The sequence below is a fragment of the Rhinoderma darwinii genome, chromosome 4 (assembly GCF_050947455.1).
Source record: "Rhinoderma darwinii isolate aRhiDar2 chromosome 4, aRhiDar2.hap1, whole genome shotgun sequence".
NCBI classification, from domain to species: Eukaryota; Metazoa; Chordata; class Amphibia; order Anura; family Rhinodermatidae; genus Rhinoderma; species Rhinoderma darwinii.
Genome location: NC_134690.1, coordinates 211,730,551 through 211,745,669, shown reverse-complemented (window position 1 = coordinate 211,745,669; position 15,119 = coordinate 211,730,551). Strand labels below are relative to the sequence as shown.

Below are 15,119 nucleotides of genomic sequence, written 5' to 3'. Positions count from 1 at the left end.
CACTATTATCATCTGATGAATAGTCAATCTAGTTCCCCCTCTTCCTGATGGATATCAGAGTCCAAAATTTCCTGCGGGATGGATCTAGATAATGGAGGGCATGGGAGATGGTGGGCAGCTTTGAGACAGAGCTGAATCCACCCCTTCTCGTATCATACTTCTGATATTTTGTAGAAGTGACGGGACTCCTCACTCACAACTTTCTCCAAACATTTCTAGCATAGCGCTTTGTGTGTGGTAGGAAGAGATTTTTTGCAAAGGATCTTTTGAATTATCTTTATCTCCCTAAAATACAAACATATATAAGTCTTTTCAGGCAAATATTTTGAGACTTTCAGAGGGAGAGGGGTTATATAAAAATATAACCACCTTCTTACCAAGCTAGGGGCTTTAGATGGGTCAGCACAGGATTTGAACTCAAAGAATTCAGCAAGTAGCAGCCCTGAAATAACTCAAAACTACTACCCAGATCAAACCAGAAGTACTGGTTTTTAAAGAGATTTTGACGCGATTTTTTTTTTTAAATGTCAATGCTGTACTTTTAAGAAGTTGGTTAAGACTCACGCATGCGTGCGAAGCACTTCCGGATGCTGGAGACGCCGGCCCCATGTGCAGTAGTGGGATTTCCTAGCACTGACCTCCGTTACCTGTTGGAGATTGGTCCGGAAGACCGGGTCTGCCCGCTCTGCAGGACTTATGCCAAGGAGCTGGAGAGGAGGCATGTGCCGCTCTGAGCCCAGTTCACTGCCCCTATCCTCCCTGCTGAAACACCGCTCGTTCGTCCAGGGGAAGAGACAAGACCGGAGCGGTTGATGTAGAAAAACGATTGATCCCACGGAGCTCCGTTCGGATCCTGCTTCCTGTGTCCCAAGGGACAGGAAACAACTGGAGTGGGCAAGGAGGTTGTTTCCTTTCCGTTGGAGGTGGGGAATCCCTCCTGGTGGTGCTGTCGTGGAGGTGTAGAGGGAAAAACAGCCAGCTACTGCAAATACATATTCTAATGCAAATTGAGCTGTCAAATGCCGCAAACATTGGACCTTACATACTGGAGTGGCGTGGGATGAAGAAGTTCGGGGAGAGGTGTTAGTGTAGCCCCAAATGGCTTTCATTTCTTAGGCGGTTTACATCTGCGTTGGAGGCTTCATCTAGATCAGTCATTGTGCCGCAGGTATCAGTGTTTTTACAGATCCGGCACTGCGTGGAGCATCTGTTACGACACAGATGTCAACAGAGCATTGTATACATGAAAATAAGTTGTCTTAGGACTACAACCCTGGTACATATACCCTATTAGGGCAAATTAATATCCTAGAGGGGGTCCCTTACTCTTAACCCGAGCAGCTCCTGCTTTTGGGGACTTGGCCTGGACATGAATTACATGGTGGCACTAATCATTTGAATGCACTTTTTAATTCCTCCTGCATATTTTGTGTATAACCTGCCACTGGCAGTATCAAATGCTTAGCGGGATTTCAGGAGTCGTACCCACAGCAATCAGTTGATAGCAGCTTTCTTCAGAAAAGGGGTTGCCATGTTGAGACAAGTAAAATATGGCTAGATAATAGACAGCATGTTTAGGCATATGTTCCTTTTAAACATTTAATTAAAAATCAAATATTAGATTAAAAAGATTTAAAATATCTAGTAATATTACTTTACCATAGACTGCATTTCCTTCAGCTTTGTAATCAATTGTTTCATTTGTCTCTGGCACTTCTCATATTGACCACTTAGCTGTTAAATAAAAGGAGATTACAAGATGTAACACATGGGCATGTCGAGGCAGGACAGATGCAAAAACAGAAATAAAATAGAAAAAAAAGTCTGTGTTTAGTTACATAGAAGCATTCAGTTAGATTCTGATGGCATTTTTAGTTCAGTTAGCCCATGGATGCTTTTCTATAGACTAATCTGTGCACTATACTATTTTTTTTTAGACCGAGGCAATGTAGAAATGTATTATTCTGTAAATAAATTAAACAAATTAATGCAATAAAGAGAACCACAGCCTTACATGATACGTATGATCACATAATGCAGGGGTTAAGATGTAAGCAGAGACGCCCCATCCCCTTCCCTACTACCTAGATATCTATGTAGGACGTTGAGAGGGAAGTAACCAGTGGTTGTTCCAATACTTGCAGTTAGCATCAGCATGAACTCCTTTATTGCTGCTTATTGATTAACAGGTCAAAAAGAACTATAGTGCTTGCTGACTATTCACTCCATGTGGGGCCTAAATCGACTGATCGCAGAAAAAATACAGAATCATGTACATATAGCAGTCAGCCTTTTTATTTTAAAATTCCCTATTTTAGGCAGCACCAAGATGCATATATTGACTTGAAATTGTAGTCACACTTCAAGGCACTGCGACACCTCAGACAATTAGAAGAGCAGGGAGCATTTATTATTTTATGTAGGTTTACAATGTCATTTAAGTGCAATTATATAGTACGGATCTGGCACGAATATAAATGGATTGACATGTTTAACGTAACAAGAACTAATTCATACATCATTGAATGAAGCTTCTTTAGCAGTTCCCTCCTCTGTTAGAAGTTCCTCATAGAGGTCCAAGCAGTTTCTTGAAGGACTGCTTTTTTCAGCTGCTTGCTCTGAAAGAAGAACACATTTATCCATTTTTATGTGGTGTGTAATCTATAAATATAGGGTAACATCGGTAGCTATATTGTGGAATTATGACCTAAGCATGTGCCATGCAACAAAAAAAAACAAACTAAAAAAGGCAGTAAAATAGAAAGATTACCTGTTAAAGTTACCATGTCCAATCCATCATATATATCAACTGAACTTGTGTCACTTTTTGCAGGAGAAGCTGTAATATAGAATTACATTTCCATAAGTGCCAAAGAAGAAGAAACAAAAAAAAACGACTAGTATTTGCTTATAGCACGTCAAGACGTACCACATAAATAAAAAATAAATACCGTATTTTTCGGACTATAAGACGCAGTTTTTAGCAAGAAAAAATCTTGCTAAAAAGTCGTTGCGTCTTCTAGTAGGCAGACAAAGGATCTGGCAGTACCAGGCCCCCTGACCGCTTCTTAACCCATTCACGACACATGATGTGCCGACACATCATGGAGCGGGGAGGGGATGATGTGGCCCTGTCCCTGGACATTTAACTAGTTAAATGCCGCAGTCAATAGCAACCGAGGCATTTATCCACGGGATGTCATAAATGGCAGATAGATGTGGGTCCCAACACTGGGACCCGCACCTATCACTAGAACGGGGCCCCGTAAACCCTGTTCTATCTTAGCGGGCTCCGCTGTCTACCGGCCTCTTCCTGGTTAGGTGGTCGGGAGTTACGGTTAATAGCCGAGTGCTCGCTGAGCTACGCTGTTTCCGGAACTCCCATAGAAGTGAATGGGAGTTACGGAAACAGCGTAGCACAGCGAGCTACGCGGTTTCCGGAACTCGGTAGCTATGAAAACAGCGTAACTCGCTGAGCTACGCTGCTTCTGTAACAGGCATTTATTACTATGGGAGTTACGGAAACAGCGTAACTCAGCGAGTTACGCTGCTTCCATAACTCAACAAATGCATTACATTGTACCAGCTATTTAATGATCGCAGGTTCAAGTCCCCTAGGGGAAATAATAAAATGTGTAAAAAAACAAAAAAAAAAAACAAACCCTTTTCCTATTTTTCCCCAAGCACAATATAAAAAAATTAAATTTAAAAAAATAATTGCTATCGCTGCATCCATAGAACTTCGAAACTATTACAATATAGCATTATTTGACTCGCATGGTGAATGGCGTAAAAAAAAATAAGAAAACAATAAAATAAATTAAAACCCCAAAATCTTTGTTTTTAGTCACCATTAGGGATGCACGTTGCATCGAAACTTCGATACTGTTTCGATACTTTGCATCCCCAAACGGTTCGATACCGTTATTTCATGTATTTCGATACCAAGTATAGGAACACATGAATGTATGAGAGCGGGGCTGCGGCTGTGTCATACAGCCATTGCCCCGCTCCCGAGTCCTGACAAGTGTGTGCCGTCAGGATGATGAGATGCGGCCGGCGCTGTACGAATGAGCGGCGGCACGGAAGACGGAACATGGCGGGCACACTACAAAACACTCACGTTCTCTCTTCAGTGCCTGAACCGCCACTCATAAGTGCAGCGCCGTCCGCATCTCCGCATGCTGACCGCGCGCGCACTTACTGCCAGGAGCGGGGCAATGGCTGTAACACAGCCACAGTCCCGCTGTAACGGCAGGGATCAGAGAAACCTCATCTTCACCGTTATTCCCCTGAATGCTGCGATCAAAGCTGACTGCAGAATTCAGGGGAAAATGAGAAAACGGGATGCCCCTTGACACGATCGAGCGCCACACCATATATGGACAGACAGCCCAGGGTCCATTGAAGGAACCCATGGTTGGTCTGACCATATTACCTGTTAGAGCATACTTCGGTATGCCCTAACAACTGCCTGTGTACTATCTGTACACAGGCTAATGTACTGGCATATAGATATATACCAGTACATTAAAGTTTAAAATAATAAAGTTAAAAAAAAACTAAAGTAATGTTAAATTAAAAAAAACAAAAAAAAAAAACACACACAATTAAACATTAACATAAGTCTCGATACCTAAAATACACACATTCGGTATCATCGCGACCGTAATAACACATTTGTAGCATCATTCATGTTTACGCTGTTATAAAATTAAATAAAAACTGCTTTCTTTCACTTCTTAATGTGAGGCGCAAGGTGTTATGAATCTTGAACCTCCATGTGCCTCACATTAATAGTAATTAACTCCATTATGTACCTCACACATTAACCCAATGTTGTCCATTATGACTGAGGAACATGATGGGGTTAATTACTATTAATTTGAGGCACGTGGAGGTTCAAAATTCATAATACCTCGTGCCTCACATCAGAAAACGTAAGAACTTTTTTTTTATTATTATTGTTGTTGGCAAACGTATTGTTTTGGTATCGAAATCGCAATACTGGACACAGTATCGGTATCAAAGTCGAAATTCTGGTATCGTGACATCCCTAGTCACCATAGGACAAAAAAGAAAAGAAGGAGATAAAAAAAATATTGTATGTACCAAAAAATGATGCTGATAAAAAACTACAGCTCGTCCCGCAAAAAAATAAAGCCCTCACACCGCTCAAACGATGAAAAAAATATAAAAGTTAAAGAGGCTCTGTCACCAGATTTTGCAACCCCTATCTGCTATTGCAGCAGATAGGCGCTGCAATGTAGATTACAGTAACGTTTTTATTTTTAAAAAACGAGCATTTTTGGCCAAGTTATGACCATTTTTGTAATTATGCAAATGAGGCTTGCAAAAGTCCAAGTGGGTGTGTTTAAAAGTAAAAGTCCAAGTGGGCGTGTATTAGGTGCGTACATCGGGGCGTTTTTAATACTTTTACTAGCTGGGCGCTGTGAAGAGAAGTAACATCCTCTTCTCTTCAGAACGCCCAGCTTGTGACAGTGCAGATCTGTGACGTCACTCACAGGTCCTGCATCGTGACGGCCACATCGGCAGCAGAGGCTACAGTTGATTCTGCAGCAGCATCAGCGTTTGCAGGTAAGATCGACTTACCTGCAAACGCTGATGCTGCTGCAGAATCAACTGTAGCCTCTGGTGCCGATGTGGCCGTCACGATGCAGGACCTGTGAGTGACGTCACAGATCTGCACTGTCACAAGCTGGGCGTTCTGAAGAGAAGAGGATGTTACTTCTCATCAGAATGCCCAGCTAGTGAAAGTATTAAAAACGCCCCGATGTACGCACATAATACACACCCACTTGGACTTTTACTTTTAAACACACCCACTTGGACTTTTGCAAGCCTCATTTGCATAACTACAAAAATGGTCATAACTTGGCCAAAAATGCTCGTTTTTTAAAAATAAAAACGTTACTGTAATCTACATTGCAGCGCCTATCTGCTGCAATAGCAGATAGGGGTTGCAAAATCTGGTGACAGAGCCTCTTTAAGGCTCTCAGAATGTGGTGAAACCGGAAAAAAAAAAAAAAAACAAATTTTTAACCAATAGATTTTTTATAACTAGTAAAATATGAATTTTTTTCTTATTTTCTAAAACCTGGGTGCGCCTTATAGTCCAAAAAATACCTCAATATATCAACTAGGGCTTAATTCATACACATCGTTTGGCTGTTTTTTTTTTCCTCTTCAGTCCAGACGTTACTTTGTATTTAGTGTTGTTTTTACACTTCACTAAAGACTAAGCACAACAAAAATAAAAACTCCAAAAACGTACCGATATGCGGCAGACGTTAAGGGGAAGTATGGAGCGGGCTCACTGCAACGGTTGGAATCAAAGATCACTTTGATTTCGCCCGTTTAACATAATAAAAACTACGGTCAATCGCGACTGCGGCATTTAAATTGTTACAATCAGAGGGAGGCCCCTTCAGACAATGCATTGCCCCCCCCCCCCCACGTGGCTCGATTGGCCGTTTACAGTTGTTATGGCAGCCTGGTGGCCTAATAAATGCCCCCAGGTCTGCCATCTTTGTACTCCTTTGAAGCCCTGCCACCAGAATGGCTTCAAAGGAGACTCTCAGAACTACGATATACTGCAATACATTAGTATTGCAGTATATGATGCAAGCGATCCAACGATTGCTGCTTCATGTCCCATAGCGGGACTAAAAACATTTTTTAAAAAGAGTTAATAGTTCGATTTTTATAATGTTCCAAAAAAATACAATTAAAAGTTTAAAAAACACCACTTTTCCCCTTATGCAATGTTAAAAAAAATAATAATTTTTTTTAACATAACTGGTATCGACGAGTCCATAAAAGTCCGAACTATTACAACATAGCATTATTTAACCTGCTCGGTAAACGACGTAAAAAAAAATATATAAAACTTGCAAATTGCTGTTTTTTGGTCACCTTCGCTCTCCAAAAAATAAAAGGAATAAAAAAGAAAAAAAAAGTGATCAAAAAGACGTATGTACCCCAAAATGGTATCGGTGAAAACTACAGCTTGCTCTGCAAAATAAGTCCTCACACCTCTAAATTGATGGAAAAATAAAAAAAAGTTATGGCTCCCAGAATATGGCAACACAAAACATTTTTTTAAGCAAAGCGGTAAAACACAAAACAAATCTTTTGGTATTGTCGTAATGGTATCAACCTGTAGAATAAACTGAATATCTAGTTTTTACCGCCTGATGGACGCCTTAAAAACAAAAACCACCCAAAAAAATTGTTTAAAATCACTGTTATGGACTCCTGTCTCTCAGAGGTTAAAGCCCATGTCGAGACAATAACTCCGACACTGTGCGGTCCCGACTGCAGACCAACGTACGCAGGAGGTCAGGCAGCAGGGGGTCGCCCGGAAAACTGGACACCCCAAAAAGGCGAAGACGTCCGAGGGAGCGCTCTAGAACCCTCTCTCGGAATGGACCATGAGGGACAGACTTGATGCCGTGCCCATTATGGTCTAGGACTGGTAAACTGGTAATTAGTGGGATCAGCTGACTTATACAAGGCGAGCTTTACTGGGACGGTCATTTTGCATTTTTGTCTTATATGTTCGACTTTGTGTCCCAGGTAAATTGCTCGGAGGCCATCTTGCTTCCCTTAGGTATGTCACATCAGGACTCTTGGTTACAGTTACGCTAGCTTACATAGGAGTCAAAGAGCGAAGCTTGTTTTGCAACAGAGTGTTGGCAGCACTCGCTATTGTTTGTTGGGTGGAGATGGGGAATTCAGTGGAGGAAAACTTACATGACAGAAAAAAGTGGAGTCTATGACGCCAGTCGGGTTCAATCCTCAGTGGATTTACCCCGAAGGCGTACTATTCATGTCATCTTGTTTCTATGTATTCTTTTAGTTTTATAGGTTTGTAGCATGGTTCTTCAGAACAGGCAGATCCAAACCCTCGGTACCGCCATGGCATCTTGGCAACGTAACTCGATTTACAGCTCAATCATATGAAGGTTATAACTTGGAATGTTATTAAAGGTTTGCGATCCCTGCAAAAACGAACATATTAAGGTACCTGCAGAAATTCAAACCGGACGTTGTTCTCCTAGAGGAGACACCTCACAGATCAGGAATTTCGATACATGGAGAAGTTCTGGGTTGGACAGGTATTTGGATCTGCAGCGAAGGACAGGAAAGCTGTGATCTTAAAAGCAAAATTTTTATGAAATAGAGGTTAGTGAATCGCTGACTCGGCGCCTTTTAGAGTCGTCTATCGAGGATATGGTTATATCGGATCATTCTCCTGTAATTATTAATTTCTTGGATGCCATGCATAGGGGTATGGATTTTCTATGGCAGTTTCCCTCCTATTCAACACGAGATTTAAAATTTTACACAATTGTTGAAGGAGTGGTGGTTGGAGTATTCAAGTGACAATGCGCCACAAGGTTCTAATCCTGCATTATTCTGGAACACCGCTTAAGCTGTGATACGCGTCAAAATTCTACAATAGGTTTCTACCCTCAAAAGGAACATTGCTGAGGGATAAAATGCAGCTACATCCCTATTGCGCGCTTTGTACACTGCATTTTTGCAAACACCAACGACTGCTATGGGGGATAGGTGGAGAGAACCAAGACTCAGTTTGATGTTTGGCCGGACAAACGTGAAAGCCTAAAACAGATCTCACTTTGAGGCGGAGTGGTTTAGATTTTGAAAAAAGGCCGGGAAACTTCTGGATCGCTTGGCAAAAGGCAGATACAACCCGACACACATAATGATGCTCAGGGACCGGCAAGGCTCTACTACCTCTGACCCGCATCAAAATAAATGGGATTTTACGTACATATCAAATGTTATAGGACTACTCCAATTGATCTAACAGGCGGTTAAGAATTTCTGGATAGTTTAGAATTACCTCAATTGTTCAAAGAGAGATCTTAAAATCTGAGATTACTGATCTTGAAGTTCAAAATGTGATTAGATCCCTTTCAAATGGTAAGGCCCCTGGGCCCGATGGGTACACCGGGGAGTTCTATAAAGCAGTACGAGAGGACATTAGCCCTGCGCTCTCGGCTTATTACAATACTCTTCTTATGACCCGGTGAAGCCAAAATGGCATACATTAAAGTGCTGCCTAAACAGGACAAAGATCCTCTTGAAGCAGGCTCCTATCGCCCCATTTCATTGATTGACCAGGATCAAAAAAATTCTCTCAAAAGAATTAACGGATCGTTTGGCGCAATATCTCCCTGACCTGGTGGGTGACACGCAGTTTTGTTTTGTAAGGGGTCTGGGCGGCAGTGACGAATGTACGGAAGGTGTTGGAGGAGGTACAGCACCGTCTCCGTCCGGCTTTCCTATTAGATGCAGAGAAGGTCTTTGATAATGTTCAGAGGGCTTGCTTGGAGATGGTGCTGGACAAGATGCACATCAGAGGGGTTTTAGAACTTTTTTAAGGGGTCTTCATGATAGCCCGCAGGCTCAGATACACACAATGGTTTTAGTCAGCCCCTTTTTGTTTATTTAAAAAGGCACGCGACAGGGTTGCCCCTTGTCGCCACTCTTGTTCAACCTGGCCTGGAGCTCCTAGCCAGTTACGTGGAGAATTCTGACCTATATAAAGCATTATGGGGAGTACACAGGAGGTCGAAAGTAGCATTGTTTGCAGAGGACATTCTATTTTTAGCTGAACCACAAACACATCGTTGACTTTCTACATAAATTCGGATCTCTCAGGATACAAAATAAACGTTGCAAAAAGTGAATTGTTGGAATTGAGACATCCATTGCCGCAGTTAATGTGGGACTCCTTAGGATGTGGTATATCCCCTACTCCACATCACATCACATATTTGGAAATTAAAATAGGAAAAATCCCCGACTCCTTAAATGGCCTGAAGTTCCCTGGTCTCTTACGGCGCATTAATATGGAGCCGGTTAGATGGCATAACTTGCCTCACACATTTTTTGGGAAGGTGCCATTTGATAAAGATGATTTGCTTCCCAATACTCTTATATCCTTACAGACCCTTCCCCTACTATGCAAACATGTTGATATTACTAAGCTCAACCCCTTTACCCGTTTCATTTGGGCAGGGAAGAGACCTCAGAACTGATGCTATGTATACCAGAGGGGAGGGGGGGGGTTAAATTTTCCAAGTATCAGGGGATATAATTTAACTTGCCTATTTAGACATGTGGTGGATTGGCTGTATGCTACGAGCCATTATTCTAACCTGGAGTCTGCTAAGGCCCCACCATGGGATTTAAAGGCACTATTGCATTCCAGCATAGCTAAACTCCCTTCCCATCTCAAGGCCTCAGTGCTGCTCAGAGATAAAAATTGTATCATGGAAGGTACTTAGGAAATTATTTGGGTTACCTCATTTACCATCTAAACATATGCCCTTGTGGAACCATCTGGAGTTTCCCCAGGGTACTGGGGATGGGGGTTTTTCTTTATGGGTTGATAAGGGGATTACTTGTGCAGGGGACTTAATACATCAGGAGGATAAAAGATGGCTTAGCTGACAAATAAACCAGATTTACCAGGTGGTCATTTCTTGAGGACTTTGCAGGTACAGGCCTTCTGCTCTTCTATATTGAGAGATTTATCTAGGGAAGCAATTCCTACAGTTTTTGATGATTATGGGTCCAGTGAAGCATAAAGTGACCATATCTGTTTTATACCGAGCTCTCAGGGACAAGTTCATTAAAACTGATCCAAAAACAATGTTCAAATCATTCGAGAGGTGGTCTCAATCGTCTGGGATTGGCGAGATAATATTGGGAGGATGGGAACTGGTTAGGAAACATCTTAAATGAGCGGTGGAGGGAAACTTATTTTAAAATGATGCACTCGGCCATATATAGCTATATTCTACCTTCCCCTTCTTTCCCTGATCGCATAGTAGCATGTCCTAAGTGTAGGACCCCTCTCACCGATCTGTGGCATGTAGTGTGGGATTGTCCAGATACAAGCCAGTATTGGCAGATGGTTGTCAATTACATTTATAGTCACTGGGGAAGGAGGCTCTCCATATCCACACAGACTCCATTATTCCACCATGTTCGGCCACCAGAAGATGCTCAGGGGGGTGGGGGTCCTTCTCCCCCACTGATTCGTATCATTTTGTTGGTAGCTCTTCGATGCCTACTTGCTCAGCGGTTGGCAGACAAAGTACCACAGAGGGATGTAATAGTGGCACAATTGAAACACCTCTTTTGGACTGGAACAAAGAGAGGTGGAGAGGCGCAAAGAATTGGGCTCAGAGGGGCTGTTTACCAAATGGAAGTTGTTTATTGAATCTCACTACTCCGCCTTGGAGTTTGTGGAAGTAGTCAAGCCTTTCCGATATACATCATGGAATAATAAGGCGAACATTGGGTCAACTTAAATTGCCGCTATGATGCAATCATTGTTCTCAATGAGCTATGGCTTGTGCGGAGGGGGGGGGAGGAGATGTCTTGTTCACTAACGAAGGTCGGATTCTACAATGCAATTTTATACATGCGAGAATATATTGCTTTTGTTCCTCACTTTTGTGTTCTTTAATTTTGTTTCTCTATCGATCTATTGCTCTATTGATCTAGTACAAAATGTTCATGTATGATCACAAGTGCAATATTCAACGATTGATACTGCTCTGATATTTTGTACTTCATTTTCTTTGCAATGATTCTTTATTTTATTTTTTTCCGTTTACCTTGTATGTGCTTTACATACTTTTGTAAAATTTAGTAAAAATCAATGTTCAAAAAAAAAAAAAAACCACCAAAAAAAAAAAAACAACAAACAACGGAAGTGTGCATGGCCCCATTGGAATGAATGTGTAAGGGAGCTTTCCGTTAAAAAAACAGATAGCACCTTGAAGAAAAAAAAACCTGAAGTGGGCATGAGGCCTAAAAGTCTTTTCAAAATCAGTATGATACCCTAACAAGGAGTACAATTACACCCAATTATCAGCTGCGTGATGGTTTATGCCCATTTGAACAAGGAACCTACATTTGATAACAACAAGGCCTATAGCGCCCCTTGGTTGTCATTGAGATCTGTGTCACAACGTTTGTGTGTCCATGGTGATGGATGGGATATGGAATGCCCATTTGATATTTTGTGGTGTATATATAGTTTGATTTGAAATACATAATCAATTGATTGCGACTATTAGCCCTATGGGTGTCAATATGTTCTGTCAGGCTTACTAGTATGTATTAGGAGGTTCCGATATGGAGCCGCCCCCTTCAGGTCGATCACTCAAAACTCCTCATAGATATATATTTTTTTAAACAGAAGGTGAAAAGGATCATAATAGTGCCCAAACATACCCTGCTTACCAGCTTGTTGATGGTACAGTATATGCCTATTTGATCTTTGCATTAACAAGGAGCCTGCTCCAAACTCACCCCCACCCCTACCGACAATGACGTACAGTTACGTCAAAATATCAGTAGGGGTTACCAATGCCTATAACCATCTGATGTTTTTAGGACCATGATAAATTATGTTTGACCCTTTTTATTACCGGCATATTTTGTCTCCTCATAACCAAGCAATTTTTTCTGGTTTTCCCCCATCATCTTAAACAGCAATAACTTTTTGTTATTTTCCGTCAAGGTAGACGTGAATATATTCTTTTTGTGGATGAGTTGTATTTTCAAACAGCACAATTTTGAGGTACAAAAATATAATACAACACAATAGTTAATTGATTAACTATTGACGTTTTTTTGGCGGGGGATATAAAAAAAACCTGCAATTACAGCATTATTCTTGCGTTTTAAATTTACGCCGTTCCCCGTTCGGCGCAAATAACCTGTTACTTTTATTTTATGGGTCGATGCAGCAATGTCAAATATGCATAGTTTTTTTTATCTATGTTTTAATACTTTTGCACAATAAAAAAAAATTGTTTTTGCATCGTCGCATTCCAACAGCTATAACTTTTTTATTTTTCCGTCGATGTAGCCGTATGTGAGCTTATTTTTTGTGGGATAAGATGTAGTTTTTATTGATATTATTTAGGGGTACATGGGACTTATTAACTTTTGTTTTCTCTTATGCCATTCACCATGTGGTTTAACCCCCTAGTGACCAAGCAATTTTATTTGCGTTTTTCTATAAATCGCATTTAAAGAGCTATAACTCTTATTTGTCCATCGACATAGATGTATGAGCACTTGTTTTTTTTACAGGATTAGGCCTCATGCACACGACCGTATTTTTTCCCACCCGTAAATACTGGCGTAAATACGGGTCCGGTGTCACACGTATTCCACCCGTTTTGCACCAGTATTTACGAACCCGTGCTCGTAAATATGGGTCCGGTGTCACACGTATTCCACCCGTATTTACGAGCACGTTTTTGGCGGCAAAATAGCACTGCACTAATCGGCAGCCCCTTCTCTCTATCAGTGCAGGATAGAGAGAAGTGACAGCCTTTTCTGTAATAAAAGTTAAAGAAATTCATACTTACCCGGCCGTTGTCTTGGCGACGCGTCCCTCTCTTCACATCCAGCCCGACATCCCTGGATGACGCGGCAGTCCATGTGACCGCTGCAGCCTGTGATTGACCTGTGATTGGCTGCAGCGGTCACATGGCCTGAAACGTCATCCAGGACGTCGGGCCGGATGTCGAGAGAGACGCGTCACCAAGGCAACGGGCGGGAGACCGGACTGGAGGAAGCAGGAAGTTGTCGGTAAGTATGAACGTCTTTTATTTTTTAACAGGTTTATTCTGATCGGTAGTCACTGTCCAGGGTGCTGAAAGAGTTACCGCCGATCAGTTAACTCTTTCAGCTCCCTGGACAGTGACTATTTACTGACGTCGCTTAGCAACGCTGCCGTAATGACGGGTGCACACATGTAGCCACCCGTCATTACGAGAGCTCCATAGACTTCTATGGACTGTCCGTGCCGTTATTACGGCCTGAAATAGGACATGTTCTATCTTTTTCAATGGCACGGGCACCTTCCCGTGAGAAAACGGGAAGGCACCCGTCGCCAATATAAGTCTATGAGCCCGTTATTAGGGGTCGTAATTACGACCCGTAATAACGGGAGTTTTTACGGTCGTGTGCATGAGGCCTTAGTTGTATTTTTTAATGGCAACATTTTGGGGTACATATTTTTTGATTATCTTTTATAAACTTTTTTTTTTGGGGGGGGGGGGGGGGGGGGAGATAGAAAAAAACAACCCCTGAGATTCCACCATTATTCTAGGAGTTATAAATTCATGCCATTAAAATGTTACCTTATTCTGTGGGTCGGTATGATTACGATGATACCACATACGTATAGTTTTTTTCTGTTTTACGACTTTTGCACAATAAAAAGTCTTTTGAACTAAAATTACTTGTTTTTGCATCGTTGTTTTCCAAGAGCCTTAACTTTTTTTATTTTTCTGTCAATGTAGTGAAATGTGGGGTTGTATTAAGCGTGACGAGACGTAGTTTTCATTGGTACCTTTTTGGGGTACATGGTACTTATTAACCCCTTAGTGACCACTAATACGCCTTTTCACGTCGGTCACTAAGGGGCCTTAGGCTAGGCTGCCGCCTTTTCACGGTGGGCCAGTCTAAGTCCTGCACGGGTCTCCCATGCAGGCTGGAGCCGGGGCTCTGCTGTCTGATGACAGCTGGGCTCCTGCTCCAACACCCGCGATCGAAGTTTTACTTAGATCGCGGCCGTTTAACCCGTTAAGTGCCGCCGTCCATAGTGACCGCGGCATTTAACTTGTTTACAGAGGGAGAGAGCTCTCTCTGTCACCCAACGGCAGCCCGCAAATGCAATCGCGGGTCTCCGATGGGGTGTCATGGCAGCCGGGGGCCTGATAAAAGCCCCCAGGTCCGCCCTGGGCATATGCCGGAGGCACGTCCTAATAGATTGCCTGTCAGATTTACACTGACAGGCAATAATGCTCTGGTATACGAAGTATACCAGAGCATTATAGCAGCGATCTGAAGATCGCACAGTAAAGTCCCCTAGTGGGACTAGTGAAATAAATAAATGTGAAATAAAGATTAATAAAAATTACAGTAAAAAAGAAAAAAACATTTTTTTCCATAAAAAGTGGTTTTTATTTAGTAAAAGTGTAAATAAATAAAAGTACACATATATGGGATCGCCGTGACCGTTATGA

At 41.9% G+C, this 15,119-nt stretch overlaps 1 protein-coding gene across 4 annotated transcripts in view; it reads right to left on the bottom strand.

Moving 5' to 3' along the window:
* The window catches only part of CASP8AP2 (caspase 8 associated protein 2), an 86,059-nt gene that overhangs the window by 52,163 nt on the left and 18,777 nt on the right, over positions 1–15,119 (bottom strand). For all 4 annotated transcript variants that reach the window (XM_075862159.1, XM_075862162.1, XM_075862160.1 and 1 more), the window contains 3 exons: positions 2,771–2,839; positions 2,518–2,618; positions 1,660–1,734 (listed from right to left, as the gene is read on the bottom strand). In XM_075862159.1, coding sequence (XP_075718274.1) covers positions 1,660–1,734; positions 2,518–2,618; positions 2,771–2,839 — 245 coding nt within the window. The remainder of the gene's footprint in view (positions 1–1,659; positions 1,735–2,517; positions 2,619–2,770; positions 2,840–15,119) is intronic.